Below are 24,186 nucleotides of genomic sequence, written 5' to 3'. Positions count from 1 at the left end.
AAGAGACTTTTTATAACCCCTCAGTTGTTCCTGATGCTCCCGGCGGGACAGAAAGGATCCAGGGCAAGTTTTGGGCAGCTGCTTGGAAGCAGCACGTGGCTGCAGGGTGTGGAGCAGGCAGCACAACCTCGGGATGCCAGCAGGGATCCTGTGGGGGAGCAGAAATTCCTCCCAACTGCATCCATCCACAGGCTCCAGGACTTTACAAACCCACCAAAGCAGCTGAGGGAATGGCTTCAAGCTGGAGGTTTAGATGGGATTTGGGGAAGGAATTCCTGGCTGGGAGGGTGGGGAGGGGCTGGCACAGGGTGCCCAGAGAGCTGTGGCTGCCCCTGGATCCCTGGAAGTGTCCAAGGCCAGGTTGGACAGGGCTTGGGAGCAATCTGGGACAGTGGAAGTGTCCCTGCCCAGGGCAGGGGTGGCATGGGATGGGCTTTGAGATCTCGTCCAACCCAAATCATTCTGGAATTCTATGGGAAGGAGACAGAAAGGCCCGATCCTGGAAGGAAGAGTTCTGGAGCTCAAAATACCATCAGAAATGTGGCTTTGAATCTCCAAGAGAAATTTTTCCAACTTTTGGATGAAGCCATTTTGCTGCCTGCAGCATCTTCTCTTCCATTTGCCTGCAAGATGCTGCCTGTGGCTGCTGTCTGTGGCTGAAGGGAAATCCTTGGCCTTTTTTTTCCAGTGTAATCTCTCATTTCTCATCCAGCCCCTGCACAGCTCACACAGCCCAGCTGTGCCCATTTATCTCCCATTTAAAACAAACTCCAGAGCTGGGATTTAACCCTCTTCCTTCCCAAAGCACCACCTGCACCCTGCAAACTGACTGAAAAAAAGATCTTCCTTACAGGGTGTAAAATTCTCAATTTATGCTCTTTTGCACTAAATCCACCAAGTAAATCTTGCAGCTGCTGCATTTTTATCCACCAAGGTGTGTTGTGATGGGGATTGGGTTGGAAGGGACCTTAAAGCTCATCTCCTTTCACCCCCTGCCATGGCAGGGACACCTTCCACTATCCCAGATTGCTCCAAGCCCCGTCCAACCTGGCCTTGGACACTTCCAGGGATCCAGGGGCTCCCGTTGCCACAAGAAATCAGATTTATGGTTTTCTTCCATCACCCACATATAGAACATGACATTATTGACTGGAAGGGCTGAGTATGGATGGACATCTCCAGAAACTGAAATGATGGGAAATCACACTGCTTTCAGTATTCAGTTCTCATAAATACAGATAATAATCTGAGACACAAAGAAAATTTTTGATGTAGAAAGAAAATTAATGTTGCAAAGAAGCTTCCAGCGTCCAATTTCCTTCCCCGTTTCTGGCTCCCCTAAAGGCCAGAGGGCTGCTACACCTCCTTAATTCTTGAACATAAAAACTCCATAAATTTACTTGTAGCACAGACAGCATTGAGGAGAAATCCTCTCTTTAATGCTGATCCAGCCACCCTCCTTCAGGAAATGTGTTTTGAAGTGGGATATCTCTGGGAAGTGGGATTTCTCTGCACTCCATCACTGCTCCCTCCAACCAGTGACTCATTAAAATTACAACCTTTGTGCATCACTCTGACGAGTCTTAGAAAAATGAGACCTCAAACCTCATTTTTCTTCCATTTCAGACTTAAAACCAAAAATAAAGGTTTTTTTTTTTTTTTTTTTTTCTTGGAATGAGTGAATTCTGTGGATGGTTTTTCACAGTGTAAGTTTACAGAATGAAGCATCCGACTTATCTGCAACAGAAATTCTCTCGAGATAAAGTTCTGCAAAACAGACCAGAGGGGAAAAAAACCCAAAAAAGAAACTAAAAAAGGAACTTACATAACCTGAGGAGTGTCTGGAGATAAGGCTGTGGTTGTGTTGGACACTGGGCAGTATCTGATGGAGCAGGTCCTCACCCCCCCAGCACAGTTTACTGGGTTTGTACATTCAGTACATTTTATTATGGGTTCTTCAGATGCCCAGGAACTTAAATATTTATCTGGGCAAAAGCCAAGCTCTCCACTCACTGCCTGGGGCCCTGCAGCTCTCTCAGGACATCCCACAAAGCCTCTGGAGATGCCCAAGGAGTGCTATGGGTGTGGAATCAGCTGGGGCTGACCCTGGAAGAGGTTTTGCTGGAGCTTTCCCAAATTGTGGGTGGAAAACCCAAGTGCCTGTTGACTTATGGATTTGCCAAGGGAGCAATGATGTGCAAAACCACCCAAAAATGGGGTCACTGGGGTTTGGAGGGGTGTGAATGTTTGTGCCAGTGGTTCCCAGAGCTGAGACTGGGCACCACCGGCCCAGAGAGACCCAGGAGGAGAAGGAACAGGAGCAGGAGGAGGAGGATGCAGGCAGTGGTGATGGAGCCAAGCATTACTGCAAGGCCAATAAAAAGAGCCATTGGAGAGGCAGATCAACAAACACTTGAATGTTTGGATGTTTTTTTTCCATAAGTGGGACGAAATCCCCAGGCTCCCATTATCCGGATGCCTCCTGGAGCACGGGCAGCACTACAAGCCTTGCCCCTGAAGTGGCTGAACTGCAGCTCCAGTCCAATTAAACTCCATTAATTTAATCCCACAAACAAGAGAAAAGCAATCCGCTCACACCCTTCCCTCTGCATCGGCCCATAAAGAGCAATCCAGCTAATTCCAAGGAAGGCTTGGCCAGCGTGCCCTAATGTCTTCAGGATGGAATTCTATTTAAAGGGTCTCTGTCAACAGCAGAGTAAGGATGAAAAAATTCACTGACTCACACGGTGACATAAAACCTGATGCTCCTCCACACGCAGAACACCACTGGGGTGGGGACAGGGGGGAGAGCGGAAAGGATTTTTTTTATCCCCCATCTCAGACACTCTGTAATTAAATCTGGTTATTGCCCTGACCCCAGTTCCTGGGGTTGGACTGACAGCTGAGCACGGGCAGGCAATAAAAGGGGAAAACGCCGCAGCTGGCAGCGAACACTTGGGCCCTGCAGTTGAAAAAGCTGAGGACGTTGCAATTTGGCCAGCTCTGGAAATGGGAAGATTTCCTTCCACACCCATTCCCTGGACATATTTAGAAATAGCTGTGCCACTGCCAAAGCTCTCTGCTCGTGGCAGGGAAAGGCAGCAGATCCATGCTCGGTGTTTCACCGCCGCCGTCTCCCCGTGCACGTCATCCCCGAGCATCCTCCTGATGCTCCTGAGCATCCACAGCCTGCATCCCCAGATCCCAGAGTCACCGAGGCTGGAAAAGACATCCAGGATCATCAAATCCAGCCTGTGAATCATCCCCGCCTTGTCACCCAGCCCAGAGCACTGAGTGTCACATCCAGTCCTTCCCTGGACACCTTCAGGGATGGGGACTCTGAACCTCCCTGGGCAGCCTCTTCCAAGGCCTGACCACCCTTTCCATGAAGAAATTCCTCCTGAATGCTGCTGTTGCTCCCCAAATTCCCCCTGAGATGCTCATGTGCATCTACCAGGACTCCATGATTTTACAGAAAATACTCCTTTATTTACCAGCAGGGTGTCAAGGAAGAAAAGAAAGTCTAGGAGGTTTGCAGTGGCCAGGGATGGTGGGATTCTTGTCCTGTGCAGGGCCAGGAGTTGGACTTGATGATCCTTGTGGGTCCCTTCCAGTCAGGATATTCTGTGATTCCACAAACCCCCAGGCAGCTTTGCCTCCTGGAAAGCAACTGGGCCAGGGATGGAGCTCCACGTGCCTGTCACTGAGCCCTGGGAACGCTGCACATCGTCCACCAAAGGGTTTCAATTTTGCAAAAAAACCAAAAACAACAAAAAAAACCCCCAAAAAACAACAAACAGTGGCTTTTTATAGAAGTCTTTTTGGCAACAGAGGGCGTGGAAATATTGCAAATACTTCAGGAGTCAGAGGACGTTCTGTCCTGGAGCGGGGAGTGTTTGGAAAGGGAAAAAAAAGGTAAGGCCACATTTGGCACTGGGATGGTGTCACCTTCCCTGGGCTGGGCTGGCATCCTGCCACTCCCAAATGCCACCGCCACCTCGGCTCAGGTTGCATTTGGCTGGAGGCTGAGGCAGGGAAGGCTGGCTGTCACCTCCCCACCACTCGCTGACTCTCGGGAACCTCTTTATTTTCAGGATGATGGGAAGCAGCTCATCACCCTCATGGGACTCTCTGCACCCCCAGCTCCACAAGCTCCTCAGGATCACAAAACCCTGGAGCTGGGGACCAGAGCAAGATGGAATGCGGGCATGGAAAGGCCACAGCTGGGCACAGGATGCTCCCCAGACTCTGTTTTCCAAAACAGGTGACTAATGCACATGGATTATGAGGCAGGAGCTGGGTGTGAGCTCCTCCAGACTCTGGGGAAATAAAAGAGCCTGAAGGGAATTTCTCTGTCTTACACAGCCTCAGGGTGGGTAGGCAGGGATTGGTCACGAATTTTGGAGTGTTTCCTCCCAGAGCTTCCTCCTCCCAGCTCTGGCACTGAGTTGTTCTCGCTGTGCTGTCATGAACATCAACCAGAATTTCCCTACTCATCAGGCTGGAGGGCAGCAGAGGTCCCAAATCTTCACAGCCAGGAGAGGAGGAGAAGGATGGGAGGTTTTCTGCTGTCACAGCATCTCCCCTCACCCTGCAGCTCCAACATAAAGTCGTGTCCCCAGGAGAAGGAGCATTGCTGGGGCAGGAAACGCCGAAGCCTGGGAAAAAACTCTCACAGTTTCATCTTGCTGTTTGCTTTTCCTGTCCCACGTGCCCACAGAGCAGCAGCAGAGCCTGCCTGGAGTCCCTTGGAGCTCCTGGGATACGTGGAAAAAAATACAGGCAGAATGCTGGAAGGAAGCAGCTGTAAGGCATCCACTGGGCTGGAATCAAGTGAAGGCATTCCAGAATCCCAGAATGATTTGGGTTGGAAGGGATCTTAAAGATCATCCAGTTCCCTGCCATGGGCAAGGACATCTTCCACTACCCCAGGATGCTCCAAGCCCTGTCCAGCCTGGCCTTGGGCACTTCCAGGGATCCAGGGGCAGCCACAGCTGCTCTGGGCACCCTGTGTCTCACTGCCCTCACAGCTGAGAATTCCTTCCTGTACACGTAGAAAAAGAGGATTTTTCCATTTGTTGTTACATTGGATGATGGGTGAGCATCTCCTTCCTCCCCAAATCCCACCTTCAGTGAGGATACTCCCACTCACACCAATAAAATGCTGAGTGCAGCTGACACCTCAGGGTTTAGCTTTTCTATTTTTCAGGTTCTGTGCTGCTTTAGTCTGTGGGTCTGAGCTTCATATCAGGGCATGGTGAGCTCTCTGCACAGAGCAGGGAGACAAAACAATTCCTGCTCCAGCTGGGCACCAAGGACAAATGATCCAAAGCTCAGCCCAGGAGCACAAACAGCGTGGGCTGGAGAGAGAAAAACAAGCAGGGTGGGAGTGCCTGGGCTAAAGCTGGAACGGGACAATGAACTGCAAGGTGCCAATGGAGCAGAGCTGAGCCAAGGCAGAGACCCCGGCAGCGCTCGTGCATTTTGGGACCATTTGGGTTCCTCTTGGGGGCAGCCCTGGCTGGGCTCTTGTGCTGCCCAAGGTGGATCCATGGAGGAGATGCTTTGAATAAATCCCTGCTTTATTCTGGAACTCCATCCAGCTCTGCTCTAGGGCAGCCCTCACATGGCATCACAGCCCATCAAATCTGCAGTTGGATATTTGATGGGCAGTTTTCTGGGTGGAATTCTCTCTCAATGGGATGATGAGAGCAGGGAGCATCCCATCCCAAACCCCATGTCCCACTGCCAGCCAGGTGGGAAGCACAAATCCCTGCTGCTCAGGGGAAAAAAAAAAAAAAAAAAAAAAAAAAAAAAAGGTGAAGTTTTACTTTCTCTTTCTCTGGTCTTTAATTGCAGATCAAAGCTGGCCCTTCAGGCTGGAGCTGCCTGCCAGCAGCTGCTCCTGGGCAGGATTCCAGGCCACCCTTTGGATGAGGGCTGCCCATCCCATGCACTGCCTGCTCCTCTCCTCGTGCCTGCCAGGGTCAGTCCCTGCCTTTAACCCTGCTGAGTGGCTGCTGTGGGAATCAAGGGGCTGCAATCCAGCCACTGGGAGTGAGATTGGGGTTTTTTCCGGCTTCACACGACCTCCAGGAAAGTGAGGGATGCGTGAGTGGCTCCAGCATCTTCCACAGGCACCTCCTGGGAGCCCCAGGGAGCTGCCCTTTGGAATCACTTCCCTCTGCACAAGAACAGAGACTTCTCTTTAAAAATCAACCACACTCTGCAAGGGTCACACCTCTGGGTAACAATTTAAAGGGAACAGAAGCAAAGGACAGCCTTAAATAATTCATCCATGTATGTTCCTGCTTGTGTAGTGAGGATTTTACAAATGCAACCAGCCAGAGTCCTGAGAAGATCAGGAATTACTTCAATTACTCCCTGGTGGTGCTTTGTGCTGGAGTTACTGAGGTGTGGAATTAAATGATGCAGGGGCAATGACAGCAAACAGGTACAGCCAAAATACGAGCAACTCCCAGGCACAGCTCTGTCCTAAGTTCCCTGGAGCTCAGAAATCAAGGGATTTCAGAGACAAGGACTATGCTGGGATCACTTTCCCTTCCTCCTTGAAATATCTGCTCAGTTTTCCTTGGAGAGACAATTAGCTTGATTAAGATGGAATATGAGAGCTCTGTGCAGGGATGTGGAGGAGGGCAGGGAAAGGCACTGAAGAAAAATGGGGCAGGAAAACACAAATGGGGAGGGAAAAAGGAAAATCATGGAATCACAAAATCACAGAATAGTTTGGGTTGGGAGGGACCTTAAATTATCCCATTCCAACCCCCTGCCATGGGCAGAGACACCTTCCACTATCCCAGGGTGCTCCAAGGTCTATCCAGCCTGGCCTTGGGCACTTCCAGAGATGGGACAGCCACAGCTTCTCTAGGCCACCCTCAGAGCCAGGATTTAATCCTAATATGTAATATATATCTATATCTATATCTATATCTATCTATCTATCTATATATATCATAGATGGGTTTTTACATTAATGTATAATATACTTTAAATATATTATATTAAGTATAGAAATGTTAAAACAATTAGATACAACATCTATAAACAGTAGTATTTCAACATCTATAGGAGCATTTCAACACTTATATAAAATGTATTTGTACATCATTTGTATTTATACCTCTCCAGTCCTGGGAAGAGCATCCCAGCCCCTCCAACTCCAGCACTTCTGCACCCCCACATCCCAATCCCTCTTCCCTCGAGCTGATGCCAAGCTCATGTATCATCTTCCCAGTAGCTCTGCTGAACATCTGGCTCCCAGTAAACACAACTGGGAGGGCTAAACAACTTAATCACTGCAGCTTGTGTCTGTCCTCAAACAGCTCAGGCTGCTGAGAGGCACTCAAAGGAAAGTGAAATTTCCAGTAAAAGCCCTGCTTCCCCCAAAATCAGGAACTTCACTTCAGTACTTCAGATGCTGCAGAAGGGAAGTCAGCACCACCCTTGATGGATGTGTCCCTGCTGCCTGCTCACAGCTCCAACCTCTGCTATCCCAGAGGCTTTTCCCCCCTTCCCAAACCTTTAAATATCAGGATTATTCTGCTGGTTTGGTCATAAATACACCAGAAGCTCTGCAGTTGGAAGAAAAGGCTGCTTCAAACCCACACAAAGTTCTGACAGCATCAGTGACAGATCTCCTGTCCCGTGATGAACCATATCAGAATTTCCTGACATGAGTCACTGCTGGAGAGATTCATCAGCGTCCGAGCCCTGGGACCTCCCTGTCTAGCACGACATCCCAAATGCCAAATGTGGGACATGGGGGTGGGGGAAGCAAAATCCACTCAGCAATAACGCTGGCTAAGCCTTTTCTATTTTAAGGAGAAATTGCCCAATATTTACAATTAAAAAAAACCAAAACAACAAAACAGGAAAGCAACAGCAAAGATCCGTAACCAGCTAAAAATACCAACCAAACCATGGATGTGCTGGACACTGCACGTAAGGATGAGCTCTTCCTGCCTCCCCAAACAACTGGGTCAGCCAAGAGTAACCTCAGCTGCCTTCTGAGAGCAGGAATAGATTTGCCACAGCTCAGGATGGGTTGCAGGCTCTTTTGGGAGGGGAGAATTCCAGTATGGAAGGCTTCCTGGAGCTCCTCGGGGTGGGGTTGCCATCTCCTCATTGGGTTTTTTTTTTTGGTGGGCAGGAAGAAACACTGGGTTTTGGGCTGAGGAATTTGTGAAGATGGGTAAAAAAATTATACCTGGCAGGGAATGATCCCTCCTTTCTCATGGGCTTCTCCTCCACCAGGAAATGAGGGTGAAGAGGAGACAGCAAGACTTGGTTCCTTCTCTCCACCAGACAGTTTCACAGTGGAGCATCACCACTTAATCTCTAATATGATTTTCCACTAGGAGACAACCCACAGGGCTGGCAGATTTCCCATTTCAGGGTTTGCTTTTCATCCAGCACATAAATTTGCAGGGGGAAAAAAAAAAAATCACAACCAGTCTGAATATCAAGCAGCGCTGGTACCGCCTCGCCTGTGACAAACCTGAGGACAGCCCTGCAATGGAAGAGAATTAAGCACAAAAAATGCATTTTTCCATCACTTTTTGGCTCAATTGGTCCTGTTATTGAATATTTACACACAAAAGAGTAGATCTGGAAGGGAAAGAGAGAGGACATCTGGGCTGTTTGATGTCCAAACAACTCCTGAGTGCTCAAAACCAGAAAACACCAAGGATTTATCAAATTTACAGGACAAGCACGTGCACCAGAGGAGAGGCAGGAGCCAAACCAACCAGGAAGCTCCCCAGGGGGGAGGATTTTCAGCACTTACTGAAGGTTTTGCAGATGTCAGAAACAGCCTTGAAGACCCTGTCGGAGAAGTTGACTTTGACCTTGACGTACTTCATGTTGGGCAGCTGCAGGCGCAGCAGCTTGTGCTGAGGGGTGAACTGGAGCTTGGCATCTGCCTGGATCCCATATTTATCCAACGTCCAGTGAGTTTTAAGGAGCCAAGTTTTCTTCTTTTCCCACCACAGCGCGTGATCCGACCAGTCCTTCTTGACGTCTACAACAAAGAAGGCATTTTCCCCCAGTTAAAAGCGGCACCAGAATGAGCCTTCGGAGGACAAAAGAAGTTTTAAAGTGTGCTTAGCTGAGAAGGAACCATGGATCCAAAAAAACTCCAACAGCCCTTGCTGGGTACAAGGAACTGCTTGTATCCAACACTGTTTTGATGGGATATGAAAGCAGGGAGGAATCCAAGGGAATAAAGATGAGACTCAGCGTGTCCGTAGCCCATGTGTCCTCACCAGCCCAGCAGTGATCCTGTCTGAACACGGAGCCAAGTGACCCAACGCCTCCCCCAGCAGGGATTTTGCACAGTTTTTGGGGTTAACTATCAATTCTTGGGGTTTCCCCCACCATCCAGGATACCTGTGCTATCCCAAAGGTGAGCCCAGCCACCCCGGCACACGTGGAAAACAGAACCAGGAGGAGGTTGGCAAGGAGAATTCCACAGGACTTTCAGTTTCTACAAAAAAAAACCCTTGAAAATTCCCAACTGAAATGAAAAGCTGCCTCCCAAATGACCAAGGAAACTCAACAGCCACATCTCCTTCCAGCAGGGACGTAACCAAGGGGTCCTTGGAGGTCACCTTCAGGTTGGGAAGCATTTGGGGAACCAAAGAATGGTGGTGACTCCAAAAGACAAACCCTGTGCAATATTTTCCCTAACACCTGGAATATTTTTCACTAACACCTGGCCCTGCCATTCCTGCAGAGCATTTTCCACTCTGACATGTGCCATGTCCTTCCACCACACAGGGAAAAGAGAACGCAGTGATGTGCAATATAATAATAGATTCAGTAATAGAATAATTCAGTTTTCAGCTCCAGATCCCCCTGTGATCCTGGATTTCCATCATGAAACACCAGTTTAACCCCAATTAAAACCCCCAGCTGACATTTATTCCAACAGCTTCAGTCTCCATCCTTCAGCACCACAGGGCACCAGCCAGAAAGGCAGGAGCAATTCCAGAGGATTGGAATATTTCCAGGATTAGGTAAAGTCCCAGCAGACACAATGCCAAAGGGATTGAAGGAACACGATCCAGCACCAACATCATGCTGGGATTCTTGGTGTCCTGTACAGGTGCTGGACTGGATGGTTCCTCCCAGCTCAGGATATTCCATGATCCTGTGATAGTGAAGATTATCCCCACGAGCCACATCTGAATTAAGCTGAGATAAGAACAATGTCACAAATGAATTTTTGCCTGTCCTTATCTCAAACCAGGATCTGGAGCTCGGGGTTACTGAGAAAACCCAGCAGGAGCCGGATTTTCCCTTTGAACTCCTGGTTTAATGGCACAATCAGCTCTGCAGAAAGTGGAAACATTCAGCTGGACTTTTCAACAGCTTTGTACAATCAAATTAAACAAAACCAAATATAGAAAAGCATGCAAACTTGCACAAGCCTTGTCTACCCGGAAAAAAATCCAAGAAATCATTACAACGGACTCTGGTAATGAAGTCCAACTTCTGCCCTACTGAAGGCTGAACGAGTTGGCACCAAAAATCAGGGGGAGGAAAAAACCAAAGGCATTTGGAATCAGTAACATTTATGCCTAACAGAAGGGGATTTGGGTTTACACTGCTGATTAACCATTCAGGCCACGGCACAAAAACAACACTCTGGGCCTGAGAGTAATTAACACTTTCAATTAACGGTGAGATGTTGGTTCTAGCAGGAAGGGGAAGGTCTGTGCCTGTCCCACGGGGTAGTTATATATAAAAGAGGCTGGCAAATGTTTAGCAGCTGCTTTGTGGAGTTGAGTTTTACACACTGACAAGAGCCTTGGGTGCTTTGCAAGGGATCCAGGACTGCTTGGAGCAATCCCTGCAGGCCAGGGAATGCCAGCAGCCTGGTTAAATCTGATCAAAGGTTTACAAACCTTCACCAGAGTCCCAATTCACAAGTTACTGATTTGTTTGGGTTACAGCTGCACAGCAAGGATGAATATTTCAGCTCAGGCTCTTCTCATCTACTACCATCAGTCACCAGTCACTTCATATTTATCTACCAATCGTATTCATCAACTTATTCATATTTATCAACGATTATCAATTTATCAGCTGGCCATTCATTTATCAGAGCTCAGGTAAGTCTCCAAGTACTGCAAATTCACTTTAGAGATCCCAGACCTGGAATGTAGAAGTTTACTACAGGTTGCAGATCTCAGAGATGTTTGTAGATCCAGCAGCTCCTCTGAGCTGCTCAATGTGATGGACACAGAGCTGCTGGAGGGAGCCCAGAGCAGGGTCCCAGGATGAGCAGAGGGATGGAGCACCTCTGTGTGAGGAAAAGCTGGGAGAGCTGGGATTGCTCAGCGTGGAGAAAAGCAGCTTTGAGTTGATCTAACTGTGGCCTTCCAGTCCCTGAGGAAGCTACAGGAAAGATGGACAGAGACTATTCACAGGGATGGAGGGACAGGACACAGGGAACGGCTCCCACTGCCAGAGGGCAGGGATGGATGGGAGATTGGGAAGGAATTCCTGGCTGTGAGGGTGGGGAGGCCCTGACACTGAGAGCCCAGAGCAGCCATGGCTGCCCCTGGATCCCTGGAAGTGTCCAAGGCCAGGTTGGACAGGGATTGGATCAGCCTGGGTTGGTGGAAGGTGTCCTGCACATGAGGGTGGAACTGGGTGAGCTTTGAGCTCCCTTCCAACCCAAACCCTTCCAGGATTCCATTAAACGAGCTGCACACATGTAAGGGTGACAAGAAATCCCTGCCACCTTTCCAGACAGGGAACCCCCCAGGTGAAGGCAGCAGGGATGTGGCAGCTGGAGCTGTCAGCAGCAGCTGGAGCGTGGGCTGGGCTCAGGGAGCTCCAGGAGCCCAACCCCAGCAGCAACACCCTCGGGAAAGGGAAGCACAGCACTTCCTTCCCAGCCTCCAAAATAAACCCCCACCTTTCCCTGCAGCCTGAACCCAAACCTCTGGAGCCTGGGAGGGCTGGCAAACCCAGCTGTGATTTTTTTTTACATTTTTTTTTCCCAGGCAGAACCTGGTGTTGCATTTGCCTCCCAGAACTGTGCCAAGAGGCAGGAACGTGCAGAGAAGGGACGTTCAGGATGTTTTGTACAGCAAAACCCACGGGGCTGTTCCCCTTGGAAAGCCATTCAGACAGTCCTGGGAATGTGAGAGGCATCTTAAATCACACAAATGGCTGCAGAGACCTCTGTGAGGACAGAAGAGCCAGAGAAGGAGTGAAGGGCTGCTCTAGAAAGTGTTTTAAACCTGAAACATCCTCAGCTTTCAATCCACGCTGGCGCCCGGCCGCAGTCACATCCCGCCAGCTTGTCCAGCATGAATTACAATTGCAGATCTGAATTCCCACAGCCACCACTAAACTCCCTGAAATCTAGAATCCAAGCAGCAAGAAGTCTGAATTGAGATGCACACAGGGTGTGCTTTAATTCTGGGCTGGCTGTCAAACACACAGACCCACAAACACAATCAGAATTCTAGCAGCAAGGCTGAATCTGGGTGAAGGGCAAAGAAAATCGAGGCAGCCCTGCCTGGCAGCCCATTTATCCCATTTATCCCAGGAGGGAAATGGATTTGTGGAAAACTTTTAAAGTTGGGTGGAAGGCTCCCATGGTATGTACTTGTATGTAAACTTTGAGATAAGAAAGGTTGATTTAGAAACGTTTTGGAAGAGGACAGAGATTGTTGAGAAATGGAAGTAGAAGTAAGTTTTAATGCGTGGTTTTGTAAATAAGATTAGGTATTTTGGAGAAATAGAATTATGAAAGTTGTATTGTAGTAGGACTTATGAGGGGTAATTTTAGAAGATTGGCTTTAAGGCATTTACAGCATGGTGTGACAAAAGCTGACAGACCAAGAAACAATTATCATGTATTGTAATTAGGAAATAATTAGCTTCTGATTGCGATGGTGTGAATTCTAACATCTGCGCCGTCTCACCCTTCACATGAGACTGAAAATGGAATAAAAGTTTTAAAACACCTCTCAGCTACCCCATCTCTGGGTCATAAACAGCATAACCCAACAATCCCATTTATCCAGGACTTGGCTGCTCCCAAACACTCTCGCTCTGCCAATCCATGGTTTTTTGAAGTCCCTTTCCTGCTGCAGCAGCTACTGAAGCTCCTTCCTGCAGAAGCTCTGCTGTCACTTGGCAGCTTCTCCAGGCCAGCTCAGGATCACAAGCAGTAGGATACGAGACTCCAGCACTGTGTAAACACTGCATTTTCCTTGTTATTTTGGGATATCCCCTGTTGCAGATGGGCTCTGCTTCCATGCACTGCTCAGGACAACAGAGCCCTGATATGACTGAATAAATCTCTTTTTTCCCCTCTTCCCAGTGCATGGTTAAATCCCACTGGATGGGTGTTAGGAAGGCAGGGGTGGCTCCCACCTCTGGGAGAGGCTTTCCTGGGAATCACCAGATTCCCTTTCACTCCCACATCCAGGATTAAACCCACAGGGCAGCCAAGACCCTGCAAATGCCTCCATCACCTTAACGCTGGGGATTAATAATAACTAAAAAGCTCCTGCATAAGCTTGAGGAGGAATTCTGCAAACCTGCCTGGGATGGATCATGGATTTTTGGTGGAATTCGGAGGATTTGCAGGTGATGCTGTTTTCCCTGGAATTCTCTCCACCTTCAGAGAGGCAGCAGAAGCAGCCGGAGCAGAGGCTGCAGCTCATTTCTTAATTAAAAATGATGGCTTTTAGAGCAATGGGTTCAAGTCTTCAGCATTCCCGCAGGAACAATCCAAGAGGACCATCCCCCTCTGGAGCAAAAACGCCAGAGCCAAAGCCCATCCATCTCACTAGGGGGTTTCCACAGGAGCAGAATGAGCTCCACAGCTTTCCCTGGCTCTCTCCCAGGGGTGGGTTTAATCAGGATTATCCCTGCTCTGCTCTAGGCACACTTGGGAAGCTGGGGTGGCAAAATGCATTTCCATTATCTCTAATCTATATATATAAAAAATAATTTAAATACCAAATATATATGTTTAAACGTATCTATTATATAATATATATATAATATAAATATATATAATATGAATCAGTATTAAACATAGAATAAATAATATATATAATATATAAATATAATAATAGATAATATATAATAAATGTATAATATAAATCTCAATATTTATATTATACATAAATATTATATATAATATAATAAATATATTATATACAATACAATATATAATATATAATATAATAATTATGTAATAATAATAAATAATAAATAATACTATAATATATAATAATATATAATATATAATATATAATATATATTATATATTATATAAATCAGTATTAAACATATAATAAATAATATACAATATATAATATAAACCACAATATTTATATTATACATTAATATTACATATTATACATAAATATTTATATATTATATAAGATATAAAAATATATAAATTATATATTATTCATATAAACATACACATAAACATTTACCCCATATATATATATGCATATATAAAATAGAGACAAAACTGGATAATATGCATATATAATTACAGATAAACAAAAAAAAATATATCCACATATATACATTTATAAATGCCACACACACACACACACACACATATATATATATATATATAAATATATATATAAAAATATCTCTTCAAGACACAGTGCAAGGACTGAAAGGACTAAAACCCACTCAAAAGCCAAGCATTTCCTCTTGCAAAAAGTAATTTTTCTATTTGATAATCTGCACAAAACCAACCCCAAGTTTTCCACCTTCTCACTGAGTTTGGTGCAGATGAGCCGAAACTCCTCAAGGGTTTTTGCAAGAAAATTAAAATAATAACAGTCTCTCTTTTCTCTTTTTTTTTTTGGTGATTTTTGGATTTTAGAAAATTATCCCCACTTCATACTGAATTGAAAAAACACAGATGTGAACAAAAAGCACTGAGTGCAGGCAGCTGATTAAAGCACTTTTATACACAAATTCCTGCTGATAACACCTTAATCCAGCCCTCACAGCTCCAAGGAGCTCTCCAAGCCCCAGGCTGGGTGTGGGCTGCATCCACACCCCTCCTGGGAAGCTGGAGGAGGAGAAAAAGTCCTTGAAAGGAAAAGAGACTTCCAGCAACAAACAGCTGGGAATGCCCTGGGTGAGCTCAGGGATGGGGGATACCCTCTCCTGCTCCCTGGGGATGTAATCCATACCCACTGAAATCCAGAGCCGTGGAAAGCAAGGTTAAAGTATTTAAAAACTTCGGAAGGAGAGAAATTTAAGGCTGAAAGCGAAGAAAGGAGAAAAAAATCACCACAACCAACCATCAAAATTCATTGCACAGAACCTTGTGTGGCTGCTCTGGTGGGTTTTTCTTTTCTGCGTGTCCAGGAGAGGGGAAGGCACAGCCTCAGAGCACGAACAAAATCAGGGGAGAGGGCAAATATTCCTAAAACATCCAGAAATACTAAAAAAAAGGGGTAAATTTGGTGCATGGAGCAGGACAGCAGTGATGGGGAAGGGCAAGAATAAAGAAGAGGAAAGGGGGAAGAAGGGGAAAAAAGAGAAAAAGAGGGAAAGGAAAAAGGGGAGGAAAGGAAAGGAAAAAGGGGAGGGGAGGAAAGGGGAGGAAAGGGGAGGAAAGGAAAGGAAAGGGGAGGAAAGGAAAGGAAAAGGAAAAGGAAAAGGAAATCCTGAGTTGGCAGGGATAAACAAGGATCATCAAGCCCAACTACTGGCCCTGGACACCCTAATAGCCAAGAAAGTTACTGAAGGTCCCAAAGATGCTGAAGATTTGTCTTAAAAAATATATATATATTTATTTATATTTATTCATATTGGCTATTTATAGATAGATATAGATATAAAGTGTAACACTCATGTATCTGTGTAGCTGAACCCACTGCTCCCTCCCTTCAATGTCCTCACTGCTCCCACTGACCTCTGGAAACCCAGATTCCTTTAAACATACCAAAGCCACTCCTTCCAGGATAATTATGGAGCAAAAAAAAATTTAAAAACAGAGCTATTTTCATTTATCACGAGTCCAGCAGAACTGCTGATGTGTTTGCTGGGTGACACAGTCACTGTCCTGGGGCAAAAGCTGTAATTTTAGGAAAATAGGAGTCTTTGTGGAGTGCACTGGAGTAGAGTCCCCTCCATCCCCCAACAGGGATTTAATTGCAGAGCAAAGTTCAAAATGGAACGAAAATCCCTCCAGCCTCTGGTCACAACACTTGAAAAATTATACTTTGAAATGGGGAGATAAACAGCCCATAAAGTGATCATCAGACTGATGTAATAAAGCTGCAGCCAGGACAAGCTGATGCTCCCAGAGCTAATGGGACTTGAGAGGGGTTTTAATCACATTTCCCACATGTATCTGACACATGCAATGGAAAAGAGCCTGTACAGCAGCCACCACCTGTGGAAGGGATTTCATCCATGGATAGCACAGAATGGCACCTGAAATTCTCCTGGATCTGCCACCACGGGCAACTCTCACCATTGTTTTCATGGAATCCCAGAATGGTTTGGGTGGGAAGGGACATTGAAGCTCATCCAGTCCCACATGGGCAGGGAGGGACACCTTCCACCATCCCAGGCTGCTCCAAGCCCTGTCCAGCCTGGCCTTGGGCACTGCCAGGGATCCAGGGGCAGCCACAGCTCCTCTGGGCAACCTGTGCCAGCCCCACAGAGAAAAGAATTCCTTCCCAATCTCCCATCCATCCCTGCCCTCTGGCACTGGCAGCCATTCCCTGTGTCCTGTCCCTCCAGGCCTTGTCCCCAGTCCCTCTGCAGCTCTCCTGGAGCCCCTTCAGGCCCTGCCAGGGGCTCTGAGCTCTGCCTGGAGCCTTCTCCTCTCCAGCTGAGCACCCCCAGCTCTCCCAGCCTGGCTCCAGCCCGTGGAGCAGCTCCTCTGGATTTGCTCCAGTAGCTCCATGTCCTTCCTACAAAGATCTCAAATCTGGATGCAGCAAAGTCCAAAGCAGGAGGAACAAGACACCCGCAGCCTCCTCCTGCCTTGTGTTTACAACAGGAATGGGCTGGGACTAGAATCTCTTCTCTTCAAAACCATTCCCTCTTGTCCTATCTCTGTCTGCAAAAATTTCATCCTTCTTCATTTTCAGGAAAACAAATGTTCAGGAGAAGATCCACACCCACCCACGGAGGTACCCAAAAAAGGGTGGACCTGTGCTGGAATTTCAGCCCGAGAAGAATATTTCTTGCATGAAAAAAACAGTTTGACTTAATGAAGTAAAAACCAACCACCAAACAAACATGGACAAAAGGAGCCTTGTTCCCAACTCTGTGATTCCATGAGCACGACCCAGTTCAGGAGACCTCCCTCTTATCCTGGCGTGCCAGGGCACACGCTCATGGCAAAGTCCTGACGTCAAAGCCCCCGTGTAGAGGCACAAAGTGATTCAAGAGCAAGGAAAAAAGGAGGAGGGAAGGGAAAAAAGAAGCCCAGTGGAGGAGACTGAGCCCATTGGGATGCAGTGCTGCATGTGGATGTTCCATGTGTCTGTCCTTGCTCAGGGAAATTACGGAGCGTCTGCTGCTGACGAGGGAACACGCTGCTGGAAAGAGAAGTGGGATTCTTTTGTTGGCTTTTATTGGGATTCTAAGGGAGCTCTGCAATGGAAAGTTCCTGTCTTTAGAGGCAGGGGTGGTAACTGGAGTCCTGAAGAGCTGATACATCAACCCCAACTGTCCCAAAATGCTGCTCCTGGAAGTGCAGGGCTCAAGATGCTCAGCCCATGGGATGCAGGGAGAAGAGCAAATCCTAACAAGCCTGAAAGCCACTGTGTTTCTAAAGTAAACTCGAGGAAGGAAGCTCTTTCCACTGTTAATAGGATTGCTCAATTAGCTTACTTGAAAGTTTATTAACTTGGATTGTATCTCGTTCCACTCCCCTGCCATGGGCAGGGACACCTCTCATTATCCATGGCCCATCCAGCCTGACCTTGAGCACTTCCATGGACGTGGCATCACATTTTCCTGCAAAATTTTCCCTGTAATTTTTAGCTTTTTGGATATTTGGTAGCTTCATGTTCCATTTAAATGCTTGCACAGCCATACCAAATCCTGTCTAAACCCATAAGCAAGGAGAGAAATTTTCCAGTGATGCTGAACCCAGCTGGAATATTGGGAAACTCTCCAGAGGTCACCTCAGCTCCCGAGCACTGATGGGCTCAGGAAGGTCTTTGCCAGTGCTGTGCAGAATTCCTTTAAATCCTTGCACCAGCAACCCAGAGAAATGTGGATTACTCATTTTTCTGTGCCATGGAAGAAAGGAAAGCAAGGGTGGATTAGTGTTTTTTTCAATTGGAATTTTTTTTTTGAAACAGGATCTTCACAACCTGATTTTGCCAATGCTCCCCGCCATTGATCAAGCAGCCTTCCAGAGGAGGCTTCCACTGGCTGCTCCTGCCTCCATGGAATGATGAGGAATGGCAGGAAATTTGATTAAGGAATGTGGTTTCCATGATTCGGCCAGCAAAAGAGGAAGCACTGGGAGGGAAGGAGGGAAAGGAAAGGGGAAAGGAAAGGGGAAAGGAAAGGGGAAAGGAAAGGGGAAAGGAAAGGGGAAAGGAAAGGGGAAAGGAAAGGGGAAAGGAAAGGGGAAAGGAAAGGGGAAAGGAAAGGGGAAAGGAAAGGGGAAAGGAAAGGGGAAAGGAAAGGGGAAAGGAAAGGGGAAAGGAAAGGGGAAAGGAAAGGGGAAAGGAAAGGGGGAAAGGAAAGGGGAAAGGAAAGGGGAAAGGAAAGGGGAAAGGAAAGGGGAAAGGAAAGGGGAAAGGAAAGGGGAAAGGAAAGGGGAAAGGAAAGGGGAAAGGAAAGGGGAAAGGAAAGGGGAAAGGAAAGGGGAAAGGAAAGGGGAAAGGAAAGGGGAAAGGAAAGGGGAAAGGAAAGGGGAAAGGAAAGGGGAAAGGACTTCTCCAGGGATCATGCTCCCTTCCCTCTCCAAAAAGGACAAGTGTCCCAGGGTGACAGCAGCCTGCAGTCCTGACTCATCCCCAAGGAATGTGCAAGCCAGAGGAGCTGGTGCTGCCAAGAAGACATCACACCCAGCCAGGGAGCCAGAGGATGTGTACTGGGAAGGATGATGCATCAGGCAGGCAACCTGAATGGGAATGAGAATGATGGGCAGCCTGAATTCCCAACCTTGAATTCCCAACCTCTCACCAGGCAATTCCCCAAGTGCTTTAGCGATGGTTAATCCCTGGTTAAAGCCCAGATGCCTGGAAAGTGACCTCTGGAGCCCTGAGGATACCTCAGGCAGCCTCACCCCACTCCATAACTGTAAGCGTTGGTCCTTCTCCTACAGATCCATGTGGGACCATGGTTGGAAGAACAGGGCCCTGGCACAGGGTGCCCAGAGAAGCTGGGGCTGCCCCTGGATCCCTGGAAGTGCCCGAGGCCAGGCTGGACAGGGTTTGGAGCAGCCTGGGACAGTGGAAGGTGTCCATGCCCACGGCAGGGGTGGAATGAGATGGTCCCTTCCAACCCAAACCATTCTGGGATTCCATGAATTCTTTTTGGTTTTGCCTGTTCACCAGAGCTCATTAATGAACACAGAACACTTTTAAAGGCCTTTAACACCCCCAGCCTTGAGCCTGGATCTGCCTCACCCATCACAGGCCCAAGTGCTGGCACTAAAGCCCTGGGGCAGGACATGAGGGATGGGGACAACTCCTGCTGCAGAAGCTCTGGAGCTGGACAAAGCTCTGTGGAGCATCAGCCAGGATGGGAAGCTGAGCAAGACAGGGACACAGCTTCTTCCAGGCAATTTCATAAAATTTGACTTTCTAACTGAATTGGAGTTTCAGCAATTAACCCTTCCCAAAGAACATGTGCCTGCAGGGAGCAGGGGAAAAGAAAACAACCAGCAGCCAAGCAGGTGTAATGGGCTGGGAAGAGATTTAAAATCCATTGGCAGGATGGATTTCTGGATCCATTGGCAGGATGGATTTCTGGATCCATTGGCAGGATGGATTTCTGGATCCATTGGCAGGATGGATTTTTTCCTGGTGCTGTCAGGATGTTCTGCAAGCTAAAAATCAGCTGAGGTTGTAAAGGGGAAGGTTTCTGCAGGTGCTGGTGGGGCTGGTTTTTTATGTGCATCCCCTCCCAGAGCTGTTCTCAACCTGTTGGGCAAATTCAGCCATATTTTATCAAAAAGTGGAGGTGTCCCAAGATCCCAGCTGGTCTGGGAGAGGGGGATCAGTGCTGGCACAGGGCCATGCCACGCACCCAGCTCCCAGCTGAGGTTCTCATCTGAATGGCCACAGAGTGGGAGCTGCATCCTCGCTGGAAAATGGGTGAATGTAAGAAAAACCAAAACCAGCTCTCCAGAAATAAAAATAAATAAATAAATAAGCTTTCATCTGGTTTTCTGAGCCCTCTGCATGGTCTGTCCCAACAGTCCTACCTGGTAGAAGCTTCAGCCTGGATGAGAGCTATGTGTAAAAAGCAAACCTGGGCAAGAAAACTAAATTACAGCAACTCTGCTAAAATTCCATCCAACAGGAATCTGGGGGTCTCAGCACTTTTCCAAATTACACACCATAAACCCCTGAAAGCCACTGGAACACCCAGAACTGAACCCTGCCAGCTGAGTTTTGCTCAGTTTTGTTTCTCTGCCCCTTTCTAAGTAATCAGTTAATTCACATTTCAGAATGAGAATGAAGAAATGCAGCTTCCCCAAGATGCTTTCACACCACGAGACTTTTTTTCCCCCAAGCACACCCAGGGCTGGATGCTGGGCTGAAGTCAGTGAGCTCCACAAGGGCTGTAAATCTCCTTCCTTCCCCTCATCTGTCAGAAAAACCACCACTAAAAAAACTCCCCCGACACCCAAACCAGGAGCTGGCAGTGTTGGTGTCCCTGGTGATGTTGAAACAACTGAAGTTTGCAGTGCAAATAATCCCTCATCTTTCCCAACTCAGTAAACATTCCCCACATCCACAATTTCAGGCAGTTATCCACAATCCTTTTTTTTTTTAATCACATCAAAGACCAAGGGTTAAAATCCAGGTGCCTGGTTTGCTGAACCATGGAATCACAGAGTGGTTGGGGTTGGAAGTGACCTTAAAAACCATTTAATTCCACCCCAAGAGACACCTTCCAGTGGAGCAGGGTGCTCCAAGTCCAACACAGCCTTGAACATTTCCAGGGATTCTATTCTGAGTACAATTTCTTGGAGTTTTTGTATGGTTTAGACACATCCAGCAGATGCCTGGATGAAACACAAGCCCTGATGGAAAGAAAGATGGAAGAAAAAGGGAAAGGAAAGAAAAAAAAAATGATTTAAAAAAGGGGAAGTGTGTGAATGGGATGATTTCTGTGATTTTTCAGTTTCCCCACGTGCCTTGTGTCAAATCGAAACCTGAGGGAGCTGGAAGAGGAAACTACTGATTTGGGCTGGGTGGGAGCAGCAACCCCAACAATTTCCTGTCTGTGGTGTGACAAACCCAGGCTCTGGGATCTGCAGGAGCACCAACACCACCTCCCACCCCGTGCTCCTTCCCCTCCCACTGGCACCTGCGAGCTCTTGCCAGCCAAATCAGATGGCTCGCAGCGACAGAATTAAAAACAAACAAGTAAATAAAAATAAAATCCTAATTGTTTTTGCCCCTAAAGAAGCATCACCACTCTGAGTACAGATATTAAATGCTGTGAGTGCAGCTCCGAGCTGCCTCTACGTGGCTTTTACCTCCCCCCACCCTGAATTCCTCTGGTCATGGGCAGCTCAGCTGAATATTCCACTCAGGCTCACAAAGAGGACTTTATTTGAGCCACCATCAGTCTGAGCCCACGTTGGAGCTTCCTGGAGTCCAAAGCTGGATGTAAAGGAATGAGCCAGCCCCTCACAGATCAACGTGCATGGCTGGAGGGGTGTGCTCACAGCACTGGCACGGTGTCACTTAATGTCACCAAAAATGTGCTGTTTGGAGGGTGGGGATCAGCACAGGCCACACGTGAATCCACGATTAATTCATCAAGTGGCAGTTTGGAAATTGGAATGGGAGCAGCTCTGCTGGTCTCCTGGAGGATGTTGCTGAGGTGGAAGCATCCAGTGGGGTACCAATTCCAACCAGAACAGCCCAAAATCCTGCCTGGATGTGGAGCAGGAGGATTCTGGTGCTCAGCAGGTGCCAGATCCCCTCCGTGCTCACCATCCCACTGCCAGCTGAGCAGGTTTTGCTGTTTAAAAGCTTGGGAAGAAATTTTCCAGGGCAATCTGGAGCAGGGTCAGTGCCCGCCCCAAACACCACCCCCATTTGTGACATTATTTGGGACAAGGTCTCAGCACCCAGCCCCAGAGGGGACACAAACAGCTCCCCGAGGACTGAATGGCACTTGAGTCCTCTCATGGCCATCATGCGCTTGGAAAGCAACACTGAGCACTGATTTTGAAGCAAAACCACCTTCTCCTCTCAGGTGGCAACTGAGGGACAGAGGAGCTTCTGTGGATGTCCCAAGTGAAGGTGCCCAGGTGACACTGTGGGCACAGATTGGGGAACACCCTGAGCTCACACCTGGCACTGAGCAGTGATGCTCAGACAGCTAATTCTGGGAAGCGTGGCTACAATCAGAGAATCCCAGAAAGGTTTGGGTTGGAATGGAACTTAAAATCCATCTCATTCCACCCCTGCAGGGACACCTTCCACCATCCCAGGCTGCTCCAAGTCCTGTTAAACCTGGCCTGGGACACTGCCAGGGATCCAGGGGCAGCCACAGCTGCTCTGGGCAACCAGGGAAGAATTCCTTCCCAATCTCCCATCCATCCCTGCCCTCTGGCACTGGGAGCCATTCCCTGTGTCCTGTCCCTCCAGGCCTTGTCCCCAGTCCCTCTCCAGCTCTCCTGGAGCCCCTTCAGGCCCTGCCAGGGGCTCTGAGCTCTGCCTGGAGCCTTCTCCTCTCCAGGGGAGCACCCCCAGCTCTCCCAGCCTGGCTCCAGCCCTTGGAGCAGCTCCATGGCTGCCTCTGGATTTGCTCCAGCAGCTCCATGTCCTTCCTATGAGGATCCCAGGTCTGGATGCAGCATTCTAGCAAATTCCAAAGCACAGGGAACAAGCCACCTACAAGCCAAGCCCTGCAGCCTCCTCCTGCCTTGTGCTCACAACAGGAATGGGCTGGGACAAGGACTCTGCATTTCTCTCCCATAGCCTTAAGCTGTTTCTAAGAGTTCATTCCAGTTGCAAGGCAAAAAAAATTTCCCAGCCAGTCCCACGAGGGCCCGGGGTGTTTATAAGCACTGCAAAACCTCAAACACAAACCTGGGCAAATCAATGACGCTGCACTTTGCTGGTGTTTTATTCATAAACCTTTCAGGGGTCCATTAAGGAGAGGAGACTTCGCAGGCAGAATAACACTAATATTTAGAATTGATCTTGCAAGGAGTGCAGCTGAAATCCTTGGAAGATAACACAGCAAAGTCTATTTAATGGTGAAGAGAGCCCCTGGGGTGAATCCCAGACACATTTGCAGGCTGAAACCACTTTAAAAAAGAGCCTGAAGTGCTACAATCAAAACTGCATGGGACAACTCCCGTGCCAGTCCTCAGGTGACATCCCACCCTCTCCCAGGTGACAAAAAGAAGATAGTGGAGGAGCTGCCAAAGGGAACAATGGAGGTTAAATCAGTTGCACAAACCCTTATCCCCGCTTCCATTCACAAAAAAAAGACCCCAAGGCTTCAGGAGATGTCATCACTGCCCGCCCTTATCAGCCTGTCTGAAGGCAGAGGGTTTGCTCTGTCATTTATCCATGTCAGCTCTCCTGCCCATCCCAGGTCACTAAAATAGGGATTCCACCACGTTACCCATCCTTAACCCCTTCTGGTCCAGAAGGACATCTATAATTCCAAATCTTGCTGGGTTTTTTTTCCCCACCCACTTATCTATTTTCCTCAGGTAAAAGCCCAAAAATGTGCTCAGTGCTCCCAGCAAACCCCAGGAGCTGGAGTCGCCTGCCACCCATATCCTGCTTGTAGAAAATGCCAGAGAGAAATCCACATTTCCATCACAAAACTTCTATCCACAGACTTTCTGAATCTGCTCAGTGCACATTTAGGTCATCTGTCTTAGGCTGTGCCTCTGCCAGACACCGTTTGTCCCCCCTGCCCTGTTTCTGTCAGCTATTCCTTTATTCCCGTGACCAGACAGAGCAT

The 24,186-nt window shown here is 47.9% G+C and overlaps 1 protein-coding gene across 5 annotated transcripts in view; it reads right to left on the bottom strand.

Annotated features, from left to right (window-relative positions):
* The window catches only part of FERMT2 (fermitin family member 2), a 50,824-nt gene that overhangs the window by 22,050 nt on the left and 4,588 nt on the right, over positions 1-24,186 (bottom strand). For all 5 annotated transcript variants that reach the window (XM_038138190.1, XM_038138191.1, XM_038138192.1 and 2 more), the window contains one exon: positions 8,807-9,040. In XM_038138190.1, coding sequence (XP_037994118.1) covers positions 8,807-9,040 — 234 coding nt within the window. The remainder of the gene's footprint in view (positions 1-8,806; positions 9,041-24,186) is intronic.

Source organism: Motacilla alba, chromosome 5 (assembly GCF_015832195.1).
Source record: "Motacilla alba alba isolate MOTALB_02 chromosome 5, Motacilla_alba_V1.0_pri, whole genome shotgun sequence".
Taxonomy (NCBI): domain Eukaryota; kingdom Metazoa; phylum Chordata; class Aves; order Passeriformes; family Motacillidae; genus Motacilla; species Motacilla alba.
The sequence above is the reverse complement of the archived record's forward strand: the minus strand, read 5'-3'. Positions and strand labels throughout refer to the sequence as shown.